The 22,891-nt window shown below is 26.4% G+C and overlaps 2 protein-coding genes across 4 annotated transcripts; both read left to right on the top strand.

Moving 5' to 3' along the window:
• The first annotated feature begins 3,519 nt into the window (after positions 1-3,519).
• On the top strand, positions 3,520-5,008 carry LOC101502444 (limonoid 21-O-acetyltransferse-like). The gene has a single exon (XM_004496258.2). It carries the CDS (start codon positions 3,524-3,526, stop codon positions 4,874-4,876), a length of 1,353 nt encoding a protein of 450 aa, XP_004496315.1. The 5' UTR covers positions 3,520-3,523; the 3' UTR covers positions 4,877-5,008.
• Positions 5,009-7,656: 2,648 nt separating this feature from the next.
• Positions 7,657-15,078, top strand: PAL (phenylalanine ammonia-lyase 2). Of its 3 annotated transcripts, XR_012162520.1 has the most exons (4): positions 7,657-8,314; positions 11,830-13,595; positions 14,323-14,426; positions 14,856-15,078. XR_012162520.1 is itself a non-coding variant. In XM_027333119.2 (3 exons), the coding sequence occupies exons 1-2, from the start codon at positions 7,908-7,910 to the stop codon at positions 13,577-13,579; spliced, it is 2,157 nt and encodes a 718-aa protein (XP_027188920.1). In that variant the 5' UTR covers positions 7,657-7,907; the 3' UTR covers positions 13,580-13,595; positions 14,856-15,078. The 3 variants fall into 3 exon arrangements, 2 of the variants coding, with proteins under 2 accessions (XP_027188920.1, NP_001266106.1); XM_027333119.2 differs by lacking the exon at positions 14,323-14,426; NM_001279177.2 differs by lacking the exons at positions 14,323-14,426; positions 14,856-15,078 and having other exon boundaries at positions 7,684-8,314; positions 11,830-13,678.
• The last annotated feature ends 7,813 nt before the right edge of the window (positions 15,079-22,891 follow it).

The raw sequence follows: 22,891 nt of genomic DNA, 5'->3' as shown, positions 1-22,891 counted from the left end.
GCAAAGAATCTGTCGAGTAAGAGAATGACACTTAATGATTTTAAAATAAACACGCTTCTACTTAAAATAAATATACTATATTATGTTACAGAGGAAATATTTCACTTTAAAAAAATTGTTTCATAATAAGTATTATTTTTATAATTTTAATATAATTTATAATATGAAAAGTTAAGTTCGACAAATTTAAATACAAAAATTATTTTAGGAACACTAACACATAAAATAAACTCATTAACTACACTATTTACAATTAGGATTTATAGAAAACGACAAAAATAGTACTTTCAAAATATTAATTAATTTTATTTTGCATTTATAATATATAATTAAAAATATATCAATAATCAATAAAAATAATTTGAAAAAATAACTGTTATTTTTCTTTTATTTATTAAGTTTTTTAATATGTGTACAAAAATATTAAATTACGTTTATAACGGAAGAATACGCCCTTTAAACTAATTGTATGGTACCAAAGAAACAGATTTAGGAATTTCAGAATTATATATATATCAGGTAGATTTTTTTTTCTTTCAGCTGTCTTTAAAACTAACCAAAGTAGGAAAATATTTAGTTTATTTTCAAAAAATAAAATCAAGATATACTACCCTTTCTTTTCGTATTATGATTTTTTTTAAACTAATCAAATTTGGTAATTCATTTTTACTCATGCAATGTCTTACAAACCCAGCTAAATTCAATGTATTTAAGTGCTTGTAAAAGTCTGATATATAACAAAAATAATATCGTGTATCTAAGTACATTATAATATTTAACAATTGTTTTTTAAAAATATTTGAAAACTAGTTTGAATTTGAATTTGAATTTGAATTTTAAGTGGTTGTAATAATTTTTAAAAGATTACAAATCCAAACAATACGAAGATACGTGCAAGCTTTGTATTGTGATGATGCTTATTTTTTAGTCAGATCAAATGAATTTTTTCTCTCATTATCTTCAAAGTGTCGATGCACGTTATATTTTGACTTGTTTGGGTTTTGAATGGTAGTTGACAGAATAATCCTTTTTACAAGAAATAAAAAAAAATTGGATAATAAAGAGTAAATAAATAAAAAGGAAATTGTAAAAACAAAATAATTAAAAGGGTTACTTTTTCATTCAAACTCTTCATTTGTATTTCCTAACTAGACTGCACAATCAATGTAAATATGAGTTGGACTTCCGACATAGTCTATGTTAAATTTAAATTAAATCAAATTATTTATAATAAAAAAAATCTATTTAACTAAAAAATCCATGTTACATATCTCAAAACAACATTTAAGGCTGATTTATTTAAATAAATATAACTAACATTTTCATTAATATAAAAAAAACACACATTTTCATTAATATTATTATTATTAGAGACCTTTTTTACGGTTGACCCTTACAAAATTCTACAGCTTCGAGATAGAATGTCTAGGAAAATTAAATGAAAAAGTGGGTTTTAAAAGAGATAATAGAAAAGACATGAGATGTGATTAGACTGATTGGGTTATTTCACTATTTTTCGAATATTTTGTATTGGGCCAATTTAAATGTAAGCTAACAACTTGCTAATACAACCCAATCCACAGTGGATCGTCGATCAAATAGACTCATTTATGAACTCACCTTTTTTATATATAATGAATTAATACAAAATTTTGTATTTGATTATAGAGAGACGAGAGGAGAAGACACTAAAATCTATTTTAAAATAATTTTATGCTCCCTTTATTTTTGTGGAATTTGAAGGAAAGAGATTCAACACAACTAAAAAAATCATTTAAAAATATATATTTTCTATTCCTCTCTCTATTTTAAATCGAAAAATATCTTTATTTTCTCCTTATTCCCCTCTCCTCCATTAAATTATCTCCCTTCCCCACTTTATTAACTCAAATAGACCCTTAATATTATCTTAAAAATATAGTATAGTCATGCATTAGGAAGTTGCAACTTGCAAGACTATAAAAAATTATAAGATCCAACGTTTCATTCATAACTTATAACATTTATCTATAAAAAAATAATTTGAATTTAATGTTCATGCATAGATGGAAAATGCAAAAAATTGTAATAGTGTCGTCAAATCATATATTACTATTATGAAATAACATAACCAAGTGATATCATATATTTTTACATTGTATAGAAATTTTGTTGGTTTTAATCCTCTGATTTTTAGGAAAATATGATCATAATAATCAAGAGTTTGATTGCAAGATAAATAAAATCTGATTAAAAATGGTTCAAATCAGAATTTGAACTCAGTTCAATTAACTAAAATTAATTAATCACTTAGTTCAATTACTTGATTTATACTGCATACAATATTATAACATATATAGTTATTAAATTTATAAAAAAAATTATAAAACAACTTAACAATGTAACTTATTAATAAATTTTCTTTTGATAAAAAACAGAAATTGAGATATAGCAGTTACATATTTAATTTTTGTAGGGTCTTATAACTTTAGTATTAGGTCAATTTTATGATGTACAAGTAAGGTAACTCTTACACCATATACAAATTATTTTTACTATTAAATTAATAAAGTCTCTTCATTAAATCAAATAAAATATGATAAAACATCCAATAGATTTGTACATAATAAATTACTTATATACATTAAACAAAGCCTAATAATAATGTAAAGTATAATACTACTACTATTAAATAATGAAATATACGATCCACGATAATAAAAATAAAGTAGACAATGTTAACAGCAGAACCAACAAGCAACAATTATTATAAAAAAAATAAAAGAACTCTATGCACATAAATGATTTGTATTTGTTACCATTACTGCTTAAATTATCATTAACTGAACCAATTATATACTAGTAATGCTGTACTAGCTCAAAAATATCGTCCATGCTAATTTGGTCTGAAAAAAAACTGACTTTTTATATTCATTTTAAGAATTGTCTTTTCTGACTTTAAACACTGTGTTTTATATTAAACCTAACTCATTTTGAAAAAATTGACTAATAAATTAAAAGTATTTCCTTTTATAAAGTCTTTATCTCTTATTTACGAAGGATTTGAGTTTTTTTCAATACACCATCTCACTTCCAATATTATTGGACTTTGTTTGTGTATATAAATAGGGGTCCTCCGATCGAATAGACTCAGATACCATCTTAGCTTTTATATTGAGTCGAACTCATATTTACAAAACTGACTTACAAAATAAAAAAAGTATTTAAGAGTTTATTTTATTTTTAAAAATCAAATCAAGATCATAATTTGTAACACACACTCTCGTGAGACTAACCTTAGAAATAAACTTCCACCGTAAACAATTAATTGTTTTGATGCAATTAAAAACTTCCACTAATTAATAACCTAATAAATATATGAAGTTTGATCTTATTATATATATGTTTCTACTAGTACAATTCAATTCTAATTAAGAATAACTTGTCCCTTTAACAGTTTTACTTTTACAAAACCAATCAATTTAAAGGTGAATTGATATTTGAAAAATAAAACAAACTTGTTAACATAAAGTAGTTGATTATAATGGACATCACAATTATATCAAAAGAAACAATAAAACCATCATTGCCAACACCAAATGAACACAAATTCTTCAAACTCTGTCTTTTTGATCAGCTTCAATTGATCACCTATTTACCAATGGTTTTGTTTTACCCCAAAAAAGAAGGCCACTCAGAAATCTCCCACATCATTACTCAATTAAAAAAATCACTTTCTGAAACACTAACAATTTTCTACCCTGTAGCAGGAAGAAGAAAAGATCACACCTTTATCACTTGTAATGATGAAGGTGCTGTTTTCTTGGAAGCCAAGGTAAACCATACCATGGTTGAATTTCTAACACCACCTAAGCTAGAATATCTGAATAAATTGCTTCCATGTGAGCCTAATAAAATGCATTCATATGATGAAGATTTACCACAAGTACTTGTTCAAGTTAACATTTTTAATTGTGGTGGAATAGCTATAGGTACTTGTAATTTACATACACTCCTTGATGGTTGTTCAGGCAGCCTCTTCCAAACAACTTGGACCGCCATTTGTCGCGGTTGTAACGATGATTTACCGCGGCCTGATTTATTTTCAGCCTCTTCTTTCTTTCCACCATTAAATAATTTGAATTTGCATGACCATGTTGGTAAGAAAAAAAATAATGAGGTCTTAGATGGACAAAAGAAATGTAGCACAAGAAGATTTTTGTTTGGTTTAGAATCCATCAACATTCTAAGATATAAAGCAAAAGAGGATGATGAAAGTTTTAAGTTTCCTACAAGATATGAAGCATTGGCTGCTTTTATTTGGAAACACATGACACTTGCATGCAAGATGGAAGAATTTGAAGATATCAAAAGACCATCTTTGGCTATGCATATTCTTGACATGAGGAGAAGGATGGGTGAGCCTTTTTCTAGATACACTATAGGAAACATTTTGTGGCCAGTGATGGTGTTTTGTGAAACAATTGATGAAGAAACTGATATTAAGTATTTGGTTAAAATTTGTAAGGAGAAATTTGGGAAAATTTCAAGGGAATTGTTTGTAAGAGTGAAGAATGGTCCAAGTATGTTAGGGAGCAATGAATGTGTGGATTTGCCTCAAGGTGTGGAAAATAGAAGTCCAATTCCAGTTGTTTTGACAAGTTGGTGTGGTTTGAATTTTAGTGAGCTTGATTTTGGTTGGGGGAAGCCTTTGTGGGGTGGTGTTAGAGGTGGTGATCAAGAAACTCTTCCTAATGTGGCTGTTATTATGGAAACTCATCAAGGCATGGAAGCTTGGTTCACAATGGAAATACAACATATAGCTAATTTGGAAAATGATATTGAGTTTCTTAGATTTGCTTTGCCTAACCCCTCTGTTTCAAACATTTACTTATAAAAATCACATTTAATGTCAAAAGATACGACCATCAAATTTTCATATCCTAGTTTCACGTTAGACTAAATTTTAGACTAAATTTTTCACATAATCAATTTAACTTGAAGACATTCAAATTTATCATAATCAATTTTGAAGCGTCCAAAATTGAAATCAAACATATCCATAGACATAAAAATCTACATTCAAACAAATAAAATATGTAATTTTACACACACTCATCTACTTGTAATTTTATTTAGTAATTTTTTTTCTCTTCTCAATTTACATCTTGGTTTTTACACACACTCATCTACTTGTATTTTTATACGAATATGTTGTCCAAATCTGATTTTCAAATAATCCTTCCCTAGGACACGCGACCATAGATTATGGTACTATGGACATTTCGTGCAAAAGTCGACTTCCACCAAATATTTCAGCTGATGGAGTGGTTAGCATGTTAGCATGACAATGAACTCCTTAAGGGAACATATATATATATTTCAATTTTTTTATAATGGTGCCGGCAAAATAAAGAAATTAGGTTTAATTATTGTGTATCTAAACCATCTAAGAATTTTAAATAGATTTTGAAACTAATATATATTTTTAATTAAATTCTTTCTTTATATTGTCATTCATCAAATTTTAGTCTAGATAACTTTTATTTCGTACTTCAAATATTTAATTTATGATAAAATATCTGATAATCAATTTATTTGAAATTAACTTTGAACACTTTATTTTAAAATCAAACTTTCTCAAAATTTATCCCTCTCATGAGTCATATTTTAGATTAATAGCATATCTGAAGGTTTAAGTTCAAACTGGTTATTGATATGAGGAAGTCCAAAAGACCTCATATTCAAGTCTCTTGAAAATATGCTATTATTATGGTTATTTCTAGTGTTTCTCTTAGTGGAACATATATTGAAGTGAGGCAGAGCATTGATATGGATAGCAATTTGGAATTTAAGAAACCACATTGTATTTAAGGAAGACTCTAGACAACATCAAAACCATTTCATGTGTTGAAAAATTATGTAGGAATTCCAGAAGAAGAGGAGGCCCATTTGGCTACAAAACATTTGATTTTGCTGTACCGGTGATTTAAAATAATTGACACTTTTAATTTGTAAACGATTTTTTTAATTATTTTATTTAATTAATGTAATCTCTTTTGTCATATATTTATCATATTGATAATATAGTAATACATAACAAAAATAATTTAATAAAAATAATATTTTTCTTTTATTCATATATTTTTATATTGCATGATAAAATAATTTAATTATTTTATGATAAGAAGTATTAAATTTCATCTACCAAACCTCATCTCCACGCCCTCTCTCACCTATCGCTTTATTTAGTAAATACACATGATGCTATCGCTTTCTTTATTGACGAGAGTTAATATATGGATGATGAATTTGTTTTCCTCCACACTTTACGAAAGAGTAATAAATAGTTGAAGATTTTGTAAAAAAAAAATTATCTTAATTTTAGATCATTTAATGTTGTAGTCTTTTCTTTTTTTTCTTTTTTTCTTATGGAGTTGGTCTTTGTTTTAATTTTAAGTGACAATTTCATATTTTATGTTTTAAAATATCAACAATACTGTTTTTTTTTTTACAAAAATTTAAAAAAATTATTAAATTTTTCAAACAAAACTCATAAAATTCATTATCATCTTCAATAAAATGTAAATTTAATATAATTCATAACTTAAATCTTTAAATAAACTCATATTTTTATTCTTTATTTTATGTTATTGGAGATGAAAATATGAGTTTATTTGAATATTTGAGTTATGGATTTGATGAAATTTATATTATATTGAAGATGATTATTAATTTTATAGGTTTTGTTTGAAAAATTTGATGATTTTTTTTAAATATTTATATAAAAAAAAGATAACATTGTTGACATTTTAAATCATAAAATATTAAATTATCACTTAAATTTAAAATAAATAATTAAATCGAAAGAAAAAAAGATAAAGAACTAAACTGTTAAATGAAATTAAGTTAAAAGACCATATATGTAATTTAATCAATAAAATAAATAGTTAAAGATATAATATAAAATATTATTTTTTTTAATTATTATATTTATAAAAGATATTTATTTATTATTTTTAAAATTTAGTGTATCATCAATTATTAAATTATTAATAATATTTTTTAATTATTTATTTCAAATGAAAATAAATATCATAGAATAATAAATGATAAATGTTATTATATAAAAATAAAAAGTTAATTTTTGACCGAACTTTAAAATTATTAAAGTTTATTTATCTAAAAGTTAAAGGGTTAAAAATAAAAAATATACGTGAAAGAAAAAGACAAGACGATTTCATTAAAACTAGAGAATACAAAATGAATTATGAGTTTACACGTTAAAAGGAATATATCTGATATATATAAAAAAGTATATATCTAAATATGAAGAGTATCCAATCAAAATTGATGACGAATGTTTTATAAAATCTGGTTGTTATATTCGCTGCCTGCAAGTGCAAGGTAAGGTAGAAAACAAATTTGAAATAAAAATGAAGTATTGGATAGAGTAGCACTAGCACCTCCCTCACACCTCCATCTATATATTATGGTGTTAGCAAATCTACTCAACAAAACTCACCAACCCACGTGTCACATCTAAACCTTCCATTCCTACGATGATCCAACGGCCACGTACTGTTCTCAACTAACCCATCGGCTTACCCACCTACACTCAATGTCACCAACCCATCTTATCTTACACTATATAACTATCCTTTTTCCCTCACTATTTTCAGGAATTTTTTCTTTCCTACACCCCCCAAATACATTTTTTTTTTAAAAAAAAATGCGAACAAGAATCCCACATTATTAGTCCAATTTGTTCCTTTCCGTTTTTGTTACAATTCCTAACTGCCATTCACCTATATCCCCCAATTCCCTCCCTAGTTTATATAATAATATAGCTACATAACATAACGTAACCCCCTACAAATTGAAGAGATCTATTTATTAATATTTCAATTTGATAATCAGAATTGACGATGATGGAGTTACCAAATGGAAATTGTAACGGTTCTTCATTGAATGTTTGCAATGGAAATGGAAATTTGAGTAACAATGACTCATTGAATTGGGGCATGGCTGCGGATTCAATGAGAGGTAGTCACCTTGATGAGGTGAAACGCATGGTGGAAGAGTACCGGAAAGCGGTTGTGCCGTTAGGTGGAAAAGGTTTAACAATATCTCAAGTGGCTGCGGTTGCTACACAGAATACCGGTGTGGCGGTTGAACTTGCCGAAGAGACACGATATGCGGTTAAGGCTTCTAGTGATTGGGTTGTTGATAGCATGAATAAAGGGACTGATAGCTATGGAGTCACCACTGGGTTTGGTGCAACCTCACACAGGAGAACAAAACAGGGTGGTGCCCTCCAAAATGAACTCATCCGGTAATTAATTCTTATTTTCCTAACTATGTCTATTCATTCATTACAATTTAATAGCTATGTAACACGTCCCCGTCCCTTTAGTACACTTGTCAAATATCACATTTCATAGGTCCAACTCAAATATTTACCCTTTTTCACATTTAATATATCTCATTTTTATTATCAAACTCATTAAAACTTTAAAAACTAACAAAGTCATATCACGTATAATTATTTGATTCAATATATTTGGAAACAATAATATCACGTACCAATTGATAGCTAAAAAAAGAAACTTTAAATAACTACTTATAGTCTAAATATATTTTAGATATACATTTACTTATATCTTCTTAATCGTGTTAAATTATGATATTATTTCTTAAAACAATAATACTATTTAAACATAAAATATAGAAAGGTTATATTTTAATTTTTTTTTTATAAAATGTCGTAATATTATATTTCTATTTCATTTTGTATTTCAATTTGATTACTATAAAAAATGATTAAACTTTTATGTAAAACATATTTTGGGGTTTGAGATATTATAATAACTTGTGTCTCGGTTTTGGTTAGTTTATAAATGGATCGTTTAATATGAATATTTATATTTTGTCTAAGTTGAGGTGGTAGGTGGGTTGCCAGTGATCTGCTAGATGCAGTTAGGTAGGGGGTCATGTCATGACTTTGAAACTTGCTGTGATCCTTTTTGGCACTTTTGTTTGTTTGTTGTTAATAATAAAACGTAAAAAATGGCTGTGTGTAACTTGTGAACGCAGGATATAGATATAATAACCACTTGGTTTTGTAAGTTAGAATTCCATTTCTAAATCGAAAGTTATAGAAGGAAGAAAACGAAACTAATAATTGATGGACTAATTTTAGCACAAGTTAAAATTAGTCAATTTTATCATTCAAAATAAAATAAAAAATGAATTTTGTCAAAAAAAAATCATTAAACAAGGAGATATAAAAAAAATATTATAATGTGATGGTCAATTTTTTCCAGAGTTAAAAAAATATTTTTTTTCCAAGTAATTATTTTCTAATAATTTATTTAATTGTTTTATAAAAAAAAAAAGTAATAACAGAATGAAGCTGAGATTTCTGTTTTTATAAAATATTTTAATATATTATTAATAAGTATTATAAAATGATTTGTCAAAAAAGTATTATGAAATGAGATTAAAGGATAAGTGTTATTGGACTTTACCTTTATTGTACTAAAATATATATAAATATATTTTGCGCTAACGTAAAAATTATTTATTATTTTGTCATTTCATATAATTAATTTTAAAATTTAGTTACAAGTGAATTAGCATGTAAGAATAATTTATTCTCACATGATCCATGGGTGCTGATTTACATCAATATTCTCTCTCCCTCTCTTTGCTACAACAGTGTATTCTTTTAAAGTTCTTCTAAAATGTTAATTGAATTATTTTTAAATATTACTAGTTAATTAATAAAGACAGTGATGTTTATACATTTTGTTTTGACAATATATATGTAACTGTAGAAGTCTCAGTTTTCATATGAAAATAATGTTAAAAGTTCATATAGTTCATACTATAAAGCTTTTATTTACAAAAATGTTATTAATGATTGGGTAGGCCAAATATTTTGAAATCGGATTATCGGTCAGATACATTCGATATTTAAAATATATACAATTTAATTTTAATTTTGTTATTTAAAATATTAAATTTAAAAAATATTTAGCAGATACTTAAAACTTATTTTTTATACAGATTGACATAATAAATATAGATATGATATAATAAAACATATAAAAGATCGAAATAAAATAAAATATTGAGAATAAGAAAATTCCTATGAAAAATAAAAAATGTTTAATAAGAGTTGTTTAAATTTAGAGTATCACCAGGGCGGTGAGTGAAGGTAATCTGGATCCAAATATTTCACAGTATGATGACTCTGACTAGAGAGCAATAACTAGTACCGAATACCGATATTGTGGTTCTTCCTTCAGGTTCATCTATATGGAGGCACCATATTAACCATTCCTTGCACAAATTTACTTGCCCCATATCTAATGATATAAATATTCCACCTACTTTCTATTTCAAATTTCTAAGGGTCTTTTTATATTATTAAAAATATTATTTATTCATTTAAATTGTAGAATACATTGACGTAATATAAATTTAAATTTGTCAAAAACATAAAGGATAAATTTGAAAATCAACTCACACGCGACAACGTGTCTATAAATATCACAAAATTGAAGTGTTTAAAATAATTATGTATTTGGATATGTAACATTGATAACATCAAAATCATTTATTAAAATATGTAATCAAAAAAATACCGCATCAAAATGAGAAAAAAACATTGGACCAAGACATAAAAATTAAAAAACTTTGCACTCATACGAAAAAATCACAACAATTAATATAAAAGAAAAATTAAATTTATGTGAAAATCAGTTATTTAAATATAATCACTTGCAAATGTCACGACTATAATGGAATAGAGTATTTTTTTGGAGTTAAATATATATATATATAACTAAAAAAGGTTAAATATACTCTTATCTTATCAATTATTTTACACTTAAATTAATAATGTTAGCTGCATGTATACTTAAGTTTATTTTTGACTTTTTTTAAATAAATTTATGATGTTTTAGAAAGAAAGGAAAAAGGATACAACAAACATTTTCCTTTTTTTTTTTTTATAATAAAAGATGTTTGAATCCAATGTGCAAAAAAAAAAAAACAAAAGCACAAAGAAAAATATATTTTTCATCTATTTATTGCTAAACAAATTTCTAGACATTCTTTTTACACATATTATTTTTCATATATTTATTTCTTTCATAAGGAGTTGTTAAATTAAACAGCTACGATTGATCTGTATTTTGTACACTCATTTTGCAGGCTTGGTTTTTTGGCCCTACATAATTGTACTATTAATTTAATATAATATACTTGCACAGTTGTACCTTTATGGAACAAATTGTTGTTTGACTTAGCATGACCCATTTGGAATATAATCCTTGTTCTATACGTGGCTAAGTCAACTTGTTTCCTAATTGTTCAGAATTTTATTCACCCTAATTGACTCTTATCATTTTATTAATCTTAATTTAGCAGTTACGACTAACACGATTTTATTAAACACAATTGTTTGACTTAACATGAATCATTAAAAATATCATTCTAGTTGTTTATGTGACTCAGTCAACATGTTTCTCAATTGTTTAGAATTTTATACATCATACATACATGACTCTAATTATGTTAGTTTATGTTTGGTATTACGGTGTATTTGTCAAAATTAAGTCGTTGTAATTTTGCAAAAGCTAACTTTTCAAAATCACGGTGATTCATCATAATTCTAGTTAAAGAATGTGATATCAAACATGCATGTAGTAAATGTTTAAAATCACAGCAGCACACTCTCATTTTGCTAAATCTACTGCAAATCCAAACAGGCACTTACTAATTCTAATTCATTATTTGATTGACACCAACAAAATTTGACAATTATTTTATTACAAACAGATTTCTGAATGCTGGAATTTTTGGCAATGGAACAGAATCAACTCAAACATTACCTCACACAGCCACAAGAGCAGCCATGTTGGTTAGGATCAACACATTGCTTCAAGGATATTCTGGCATAAGATTTGAAATCATGGAAGCCATAGCAAAATTTCTAAACCATAACATAACACCATGTCTCCCTCTAAGAGGCACAATCACTGCATCAGGTGACTTGGTTCCATTATCATATGTTGCCGGTCTTTTAATTGGAAGACCAAACTCCAAATCTATTGGACCTAATGGACAAATTCTTAATGCTAAAGAAGCTTTTCAACTAGCTGGAATTGAAACTGGTTTCTTTGAGTTGCAACCTAAAGAAGGTTTAGCACTTGTGAATGGTACTGCAGTTGGTTCTGGTTTGGCTTCTTTGGCTCTTTTTGAGACAAATTTACTTGTTGTTCTGTCAGAAATTTTGTCTGCAATTTTCGCTGAAGTTATGCAAGGAAAACCTGAATTTACTGATCATTTGACTCATAAATTGAAGCATCATCCTGGTCAAATTGAAGCTGCAGCTATAATGGAACATATTTTAGATGGAAGTTATTATGTTAAGGCTGCACAAAAAGTACATGACATTGATCCACTTCAGAAGCCTAAACAAGATAGGTACGCGCTTAGAACATCGCCACAGTGGCTTGGACCACAGATTGAAGTGATCAGAAATGCAACTAAGATGATTGAGAGAGAGATAAACTCTGTCAATGACAATCCGCTTATCGATGTTTCGAGGAATAAGGCGCTTCATGGAGGGAATTTCCAAGGTACACCTATTGGTGTTTCGATGGATAACACTCGTTTAGCCATCGCTTCAATTGGTAAACTCATGTTTGCTCAATTCTCTGAGCTTGTGAATGATTTTTACAACAATGGATTGCCTTCGAATCTAACAGGGAGCCGCAATCCGAGTTTGGATTATGGCTTCAAAGGTGCTGAAATTGCAATGGCATCTTATTGTTCAGAACTTCAGTACCTTGCTAATCCTGTCACCAATCATGTTCAAAGTGCTGAACAACATAACCAAGATGTTAACTCTTTAGGATTGATTTCGTCAAGAAAAACAGCTGAAGCAGTTGAAATATTGAAGCTCATGTCATCCACTTTCTTAGTAGCATTGTGCCAAGCCATTGATCTTAGGCACATTGAGGAAAACTTGAAAAGTGTTGTCAAGAACACTGTAAGTCAAGTGGCTAAGAGAGTTCTAACAGTTGGTGTAAATGGTGAGTTGCATCCATCAAGGTTCTGTGAGAAGGATTTGCTCAATGTTGTTGAACGTGAGTATGTTTTTGCTTACATTGATGACCCTTGTAGTGCTACATACCCTTTAATGCAGAAGCTGAGACATGTACTAGTTGATCATGCATTGGAAAATGGTGATAGGGAGGGTAATTCAAGCACCTCAATTTTCCAAAAGATTGGAGCTTTTGAGCAAGAGCTCAAGACCCTTTTGCCTAAAGAAGTTGAAAGTGTTAGAGTTGATGTTGAGAATGGAAACCCTGCAGTTCCTAATAGGATCATTGAATGTAGGTCTTATCCTTTGTACAAGTTTGTCAGAGAAAATTTAGGGACGAGTTTGCTGACAGGAGAGAAAATCAGGTCACCTGGCGAAGAATGTGACAAGGTTTTCGCAGCATTGTGTGATGGAAGGTTTATTGATCCAATGTTGGATTGTCTAAAGGAGTGGAATGGTGCTCCTCTACCTATATGCTAGGATTGTGATACCTTATGTAAGTTTTTTTTCTTTCTAAAAGACATATATAATTTTTTCTTTTTTATGTAATGTTTAATTTATAAAGATGTTGGACTTGTATTTAAACTGTGATAACAAACTTTATGTTTTTAATATGTTCTTTATGTGCAACCTCCTCCTCTGAATAGTGGCAATGTAAATACTGGATCATTACCTGAAAAAAGAAACTAGGGAAACTTTTTTTCGATATTTATAAAACAAATATGGGTTCAAAGATTCAAACTACAGCAACAGAAAATAAAACATAATAATATCCCTAAATAAATAAACTTCAAAACCAAAAAACAGAACATACCCTTCATCAATTAATAGAAGAGAAATCAAACTCCAATTCAGCTGTGGCCTCTAACAGACGTTCCTTCTTCACAAGACCACACTTTTGGTGGTGCATGATTTTTTGGAGAAACATAACCATATTTTGCACTCACAAGAAAAACCTCATATGTGAAAACTTTCAGATTTCAATGTAATCAAATTGATCTAGCTGATATACAGTAGAGGAAGACATTTGATTTGATGAGTAGAGAAGTAGAAGTAGGAGGTAAAACTAACTTGAAATTTATTCATCAAAAGAATTATCTCCAAAACGTAAGGCAAATGAGTTTGTTATCTATTGCAATACTTTCAAAAAAAGTTTGGTTGAAAATCCAACTTTCTATCGTGTCTATTTTTAAATTATTAACATGAATCTTTCAAAAAGATAGGGATATTGTGACAAGAATATCACAACATTGACCAATTCATAAAGAATGTGGAAAGGTGAAGGATGGGGCTGTTTATGCATTGACTCTGCCAGTGCTATCACATGGTGAGTTGGTGACGCACTATTTGAAAATAGAGTCCACCCAACCAAACATTTTATGAGTCTTAAAGTAAAAATATTAAACTGATTTTTTTAAATTAACAAATAAATTATTAATATTTCATATAATAATTATAGGAAAAAAAATTGGCAAAAATGCACAATAAAAATTCAAACTAAAAAATAAAATAAAAGCAAGTAACAAGGAATCAGGATCAAAGTGAAAAAAATAATTTGTTAGCAAAGTTTCATAAGAAAGTTTTTCAATGAAAAAATAATCCTTTTAATATTATAAGATGTTTTTTTAGTGAAAAACAATGTTTTTAATATCAATATTAAAAACATTGATACAGTGTCCTCGTGGGCATGTGTTTTATAAAAATTAAAATAAAAAATTATTTTTTTACTAACTCCAAAGCAATTGCTTTGCTTTAGGTGATCTCGCTTGTAGCCACTCTGTTTGTAAGGAAGGCTGAGATGGCAAATTGAGAGGTAAAAATAAATTTATTTTTTTATTGTGTTTTTAGAAATAACTACATACACTTTTGTAACTTTTTAAATATTATATTTGTTTCGAAGTTAACAAAAAATAGAAGTTTGGCTATTTTATTTTTAGGTGTATCAGTAAAATTTAAAGTTGGTCTAAATTATGGTATTATTTATTTTAGATTTGATTTTAGGTACTAAATTAAACTTTATATATAAATTAAGGGATTAAATAAGGCTTATTTTCTTCTTCATAGTACCACTAAAAAAATTATTTAAATATTAAATTATCACTCTTTTATAATTAAGTATTAATATATCAATTTTTTTTTTCAAAGTAAGGAGTCGGTTTTTAAGACACCAATTTTTTTATAATTTTTTTGTAAGTAGAGAAGAGAAATTAGTTCTTACCATACTGACTTCACACTTTTTTTTTTTAATTAAAAACTATGAATATTTGTTTATTATTTGTATGGGTTTGATTGTTTACATAATCATATGTAATAAAGTGAATAGTTATAATTTATAAATGTGAGATAATATTACATATTATCTTTTATTTTATAATAATAAGTAAATATTTTCTTTTTTATTTTAATTAAATAACTAAGGTAAATTTTATTAATTATTACTAATTATAATTATTCACTCTCTCACGTATTTGTGCATTGATCTTCTCTTTCGTAATACAAATAATAAATAAATACTATATTTTCTAATTAAAAAAAAGTGCACATTGAAAAATTGGTGGGGTGAAAACTAGGGGTGAGAATAAATTAGATCGTTTGTCAGAGGCATATGACTTGACTTATTTATGGTCTGACTTGTTTAATAAAAATGAATACTAGACTCAAACGTTTTTTAAAATCTATTAATTTAAATAAATCATACTCAGAAGTCTATCATGCTCTATATGCCCGACCTATATATATATAAATAGTGTGTGTAGTGTGTTATTATTATTTATTAACATTATTATTTTTTATTATTATTTATTAATATTAGTATTTTTATTTTAAATTTAATAATTATTAATTTATTTTATTTTTTTGGAAGGTTGTCGCATACTTGCTAGTTATTATTTTATTAGATTTGGTTATATATAAATGTCCACTTTAGCCTATTTCAAAAATATAAAATATATTATTTAAATGTTTTTTTTAATGTAAAATATACTTTTTAAAAAGGTCATGCCATGCAGGAAAAATGTCTATAGATCGTAGGTCATGCTCAAATTAAAAAAATCAATTGTAGGTCAAACTCAAATACTTCAAAACACGCCCTAACCTATTCTCACACGTAATGAGAACTAATTTTTCTTATTTCCTTAAAAGAATTCATAATAGGAATCAATGTCTTCAAAACCGACTTCTTACCTATAAAAGATAATAAATTGAAGAACAGTTTATTGATACTTAATTATAAAAAAGAGGTAGTTTGATATTTAAATATTTTTTAGTGGTAATATAAAGAGAAAAGCCACCAAATAAACTTTCAACATAAATTAAGAGATTAAATTGATTTTTTTTTAAATCACATTATTTAGAGTTAAAATTGTTTATTACTTAGAGCATCTACAGCGGTGAACTCAAAATGGGTTCTTTAGATGGGGTCCACTGTGCCACATCATCTTGAAGCAATTCACTAGTTTTCTACTCCAACGGTGAACTCAACATGAAAGTTCTACTATGCCACATCACCCTAAATCAACTCATTTAACTTTTAAAAATTATATTATATTCCATTACTTTAATGTATACATTAATATTTAGTTTTATTATAACTTAAAATATTAATTTAAATATTCTAATTAATATTATTATACATTATTTTAATTTAAAATTTTAATAAAAACTTTAACAAACTTCTGCAACAAAAATTGTGAAGAAAAAGTACGAGTAACAAATTGTTTCTATTAATGAGCTAACAATCGTAATTAAAGAAAAAAAAAAGGCTAACGGTTATATATTAACTACAAAAAAGCTAATGGTTACAAAATTATTATTATTTAATAAATTAAAAAGAAGTTAATGGCTATAAATTAATAAAAAATGATAAATTTATTATTATTAATAAATTAATAAAAGGTAGAAAAAAAAGGTAACTGCTTTGAAGCACCGTTCCTTCCTGACAGTACCGTGATGACACCTTGGCACAACTCCAACGGTGAACCCACAAAAAACTGGAAGTTAAGTAATTACACGCTGACGGAGGAACTCATTTTCACTCCCGTTGTAGATGCTCTTAGATAACCGGATATCAAGTTGCGTTAACATATATAAATTAAGAGATCAATTAACTGGTTCTAAATTAATAGACTAAATTATATTTTTTAAATAAATTAAAAGACCAAAAGAGACATTAAGAAAGAAAAAAAAAGTAAATAAAATTAAAAATAGATACTAATAATCCTCTAAGTAAAATTAATTTAAAGTTAAAAATTTACTTAAATAATTAAATATAAAAATAAAATAACATTGAATAGTAAGATATTTGATATTATATTGAACAAAATTCTAAAATATAATAGTATTCACTAAAATGAATTGAATAAATAGAATAAATAATATCATAGTTTACAAAAAAATTATATATAGATCAAAAGATAAATACTCAAAAACTCATTTGAAGAGAGACTTAACCGGTAGAAGACAACTTTTGTATTCCTCAACATTTTGTCACTATCAACTTTTAGATTTGGTCAATTTCAAATTTTCAGATTGTGTTAATTCTACCTTTTCTATCTTTCTAAATCAAAAAGGCAGTTTTTTTTTTTTTTTTTTGTCATATTATATTCTTGTGTTGATTACTTTTAGTTTATCTTTTATTCATTGGATCTATCTAATGGTTGTAATACGTATTTGAGAAGCTGTTGTAGACACAGCAGAAGGAGAGGATCCGAACGCGGAAATAGAGCATCATTACGTTTATTATTAATAAATATTTATTCTATTGAAAAAAAAAGCCATTTATTATTTACCTTCAAATGAATATTGACGTAGATCATTCACCATTGCTTCAAAGTTGGAATTCTTTTCAAGTATATCTACCACTTCACTTTTTAGAGTATGTTTTATTTGCCATTTACAGCTTTAAATATAATTTTATAATCTAAAAATGAGTTGACATTATATTTAAATCCTCTTAAAAAATAATTTTACAAATTTAATTTTTTTTTAAATATTTAACTAAAAATAATATAACGATACTTTTGAATTTTCTATTTCACGTTTAGAAATATAAATAACTTTTTATCTGTTTTATCACTAATTACAAAATGTATTAACTACAAAATTCACAATATATTGTAATAAGATATATATTATTTTTTAGTAAATATACATTTAAAATATATTTTAATTATATAATTCCAATAAAATTCATTTTATAAAATTACGTTTGTAAATAAAATATTCAAACTTAAATTATATGAGAAAACTTATTTTTAATTAAATTATGTTGGCAAAATGAAAATTTATTCATTGGCAAGTTGTTTTGTTGTTCGGCCATAGCAAAACAGAATAAGAATTTCACCACCACGTTGTTCTTTTTATTTTATTTTTTGTTAAAATAAAACCTGAGTTATTATTATTAGCCAAGAGAAAACCCACATTGAAATTCAAGTTTATGATTGAAATCATAGACATTCTCTCACACTATCATTACATAAATCATCTTATTTGTTATATTATGTTAATTTACAAATTTTATTTTATTATTATATTCATATTTCATGTTATTTAACTATATAGTGTATTATATCATTAAAATTATTACTATTTTTTGTTTGTTCACCGTCTACAATTTTTTAAACTATTTTATAGATATGAAATATCGTCGTTTAATAATTAATCTTTATTAAAAAATTATTTAAACACACAAAATGAGTTATTCGCATTTCATTAGTTTTTTCCTATCTATTTACTTATAAAATGTTTGAGCTTAGAGCTCAACCAGTCAGTTTAAGACAAATATATGTCACTTGAGAGTTGTATTTTTTATTTTATTTTTGGTTTCAAATAGTACAACAACCTTTTGGCTTTTTGTATATTTAATAATTAATTTATAAAAAAGAAACAAAGACAGACATCTTACAATGGCTATCACAATTTGACCATACGATATCAAGAAAGGAAATTTGCTATAGCATGCTAGAAAAATTTAAGTAGCCTATGATCTTGGAGCAGCATTATGAAGAATGTTAAGGAAAATATTTTCATTGCAAGGAATAATGAGTTTAGAATCATTGGTGAATCCAAACACATCCTCAGCATGATCTAACAAGGCCTTGAAAGGTGGATGATTGAGTATGTCCACCTTAATGACAAATCTCTTACAATTCTCACCAACATAGACAACTAGGTGTCCTTTTGGAACATCTTTGGGTATGTATGACTGTGACTTATGTTGTGTAACCCACATGCCAATATGTTCCCTAATTTCCCATTTATGAAAATTAGCTCTTACCTTTCTCAATTTAGAAAATTCCCTTAAGGAACAACTTTTGAAAAACTTGACCTTCATAAGTGGAGAACTATAATTGAAGAAGAATTGAGGTTTTATGTAAATGTTGTTAAGTAGGAGCAAAGGTTAGTGTTCTATATATATATAAAGGTTAAAATAAATTAGAGAGGTAGCTAGTAGTGTACAATGCTAAAATATATAACATTAAATTTTAGGCAAAAGGAATCATTAATAGGTATATTTTGGTTTTTAGCTTGAGTATTTAATTTAGTACGAATGGAGTTTTGCACGTATTATTACTTGTACGAAATAGGACCTTGTCTTTTTTTGTATTATATTGTTTGGTTTATGAAGGGAAGTACCCCACACGTTGGGAGTGACAGGAAAAAGGCACACAAGAGGGATAAAAGGGATCAATAATTAACATTGAAAGTACAAGTTTTGATCCATATGAGAGATATGGGGAAACGAATACAGGGTATAAGTTTATAATTTCTAAATTGTTATATTAAGTGTTTGTTTGGTTTCACCTTCTTACATCTTTTAAATTTACTTTTGGATTAATCAAATATAATTTGACCATAAATTGTTAAGTTTGGCTTACAATTTCATAATTGATTTTAGTCTCAAAATCAATTATATATGAAATTACTATTTCTAACTCTTGTAGTAACATAATTTACAATTTACACATTTAATTATTTAAATATTAATTAATAATTTTTTTTAAAATATATTAAAATTATTATTTTTGTGCCATTTTTTTTATTACCAACGTATAATATGAAAGGTTGTGGAAAATATGTTTATTGATAGCAATTTAATTATTAAGTCTTAAACTACTTAGATGCACAAATACTAAACATATTATTTGAAGAGTATTAGGATATATGAGTATCAATAAGATTGATAGCAGATTAATTAGTAAAAATGTAGATATGATGGATGGATTGAGTTCAATGCATGAATGCATAGATCCAATATTGGTGGACAAAAATCCAAATAAAGTAACCAACAGATTTATGTTTCCTAATTATGATGAAACAAAGAGATCCTCAATGTGGCACATTATATTCTTTAATAGCCAACAGATTTGCAAAACATTGATGGGTTTATTGCAATCATCTTGGGCATTGGAGTGTATAAGCATATGGTTGGAGGTTGACAACACTCATTCACATGCTACTATTTTTGGAAGGGTCTTCCAGCTCACTCAAAAATATTCTTTTACATTATCTTTCTGTCAATTTGAGAATATATTTTCAAGATTCGCTTACAATTGTTTGTTTGAAACAAATGCAAATAAATAAAATTAACCACTATAAAAAAATGGAGCTTTCTACTTAGTTTAGTTTTTTTATAGTGAAGTATTGAATTCTGTTTGAGATTTGTTTTGATAGCAATCAGTGTCAAATATATCAACAAAAGAATATCCTTATAAATCATTAAATATATTCATATGTTACATGTCATTGGTCATATAGATAAAAAAGACTAATTTGTGTCTTTAAATTTTACTTAAACTGATAAATATTATTAAGTTAGACATTTTATTTTATATTCGAACTCTTTATCAAAATAAAAAATCCTAATTTATTCTGAATTGTAATTAGTTTTTCTATCAATTTTCAATATAACCAATTTTTTGTGTGATTTTATCACGAGACACTCATGATGTATTTTATCGTTAATAACAAATATTAATTAAAATCACTAACTCTTTTCATGACCATCTCCTTCCTTTTTTTTTCTCTCCTCCTTCCTCTTCCTTCATCAAAGGAACATATTTACACGGTAAGTTCAATCTTGATAACCAGCTTTAGATAACAATTTTTATATACTCTTCAAATAATGATATGAATTGGATATGGAGTTCTTCAAGATCATATAACAATAGTTTGCAAAGGAATCAAAATGAGTTGTTATAGTTTTGTCGGGGACCAATGCGAGTCTCGTAATTAATTTGTTCTTAATTTACTTGTTTGGCTCTCCATTTAAACATATGAAAATGCAAGTCAACAATTATCATATAACAAGTGAGTTGTTACAAGATTTTAGTATTATTTAAATATAACAAGTGTTCTAAAAATATTTATTAAACAATTAAAAATAAAAAATTTCATCAAAAGTTATAAAATTTAAATTTTCAAATAAGTTAAAAATACAATTTTTAATGCATTTATAATTAAAAATTTATATATTTAATTTATTAACAAGTGCTTTAAAGACAACTTTAACATTTTTTTTTAAAATATTTACCATACTTTACAATTAATTATTATAACCAAGTGGTGGGCACACAAGTAGTTAATGTGCTTTATTTAAGGTTAAGGCCTAAGCTCCACATCTAACTAGGACAACTTTTAATAAGAAGTTTGAAGTAAACTAATTAACATTTTCTCTAAGAATGTTAAGAGTTAGATTAATAAGAAACGGTATCGGTATATGACAACCGATAAGTCTAGACGTTTTTTAAAATCTATTTAACTTTGAATTGAGGCGATAAGCTGCCGAATAATATTTCTAAGTTAATTTATGTCTAGTAAATATTATTATTATTATTATTATTATCTATACATTATAATAAAGCAAACATGGTAAATTGGCAAGTTTGACACGTGTCAACAAACTAGAGTGTTAAGAAAATATAAGTTTCTATTAATAGAAATAATACGTGTTTATTCTTGAGAAGTTAATGGCCAATTAAAAAAATAAAAGGAATGAATTAAAAATAAAAAGCTTTTTTTTGTAAGAAAAGCATAAAACTTCTGTTACATCACGATCTTTGTCCACGATATAATTTAATGGTCAATTAAAAAATAAAAAATAAAATACAATACACCAAGACTTACCGTTTTTTCATGTATCCGTTGAGAAGTTAATGACCAATTAAAAAATAAGAAAAATAAATTAAAAATAAAAGATTTTTTTAAGACAAAAATAAAACTTCTATTACATGAGAAATGCAGGAGTGAATGACCAATTAAAAATAAAATATAATGCACCACCTGACATTTCACATTTCACGGTTGAGAATTGAGTGACCAATTGAAAGGTAATCTATACAATATAATATCTCTTTTTTTAGAATAAAATTAAACTTATGTTACACGACTTTGTACATGGGTCAGTTGAAAAGTTAGTGGCCAATTAAAAAAATAAAAGAATAAAAATAAAAAGAATGAATTAAAAATACACTACACCACTACTTGAGGTTTAACTGTTGAGAATTTAGTGGCTAGTTAAAAAAGAAGAATAACAGCAAAATACAGTCACTAACACCACGACTTGACAGTTTTTGTAATTGTTTTTTAAACACTAATTTAGTAACCACCCGCTTCAAATTAATTTAATTAAAAAAATTATTTTATTTTAGGAATTCTTTTAATACTCCGTTAACCGTCTATCTTTCGTACTCTCTCATTTCTTGCGTCTCCCTTATAAATATCATTCATATTATTATCTATGTATCAAAGCTTTCTTATTCATCTTTATCCAATGTCTGAAACAAAAATCATATT

The sequence above is a fragment of the Cicer arietinum genome, chromosome 4, assembly GCF_000331145.2.
Source record: "Cicer arietinum cultivar CDC Frontier isolate Library 1 chromosome 4, Cicar.CDCFrontier_v2.0, whole genome shotgun sequence".
NCBI classification, from domain to species: Eukaryota; Viridiplantae; Streptophyta; class Magnoliopsida; order Fabales; family Fabaceae; genus Cicer; species Cicer arietinum.
This window is presented reverse-complemented; position numbering and strand designations above follow the sequence as displayed.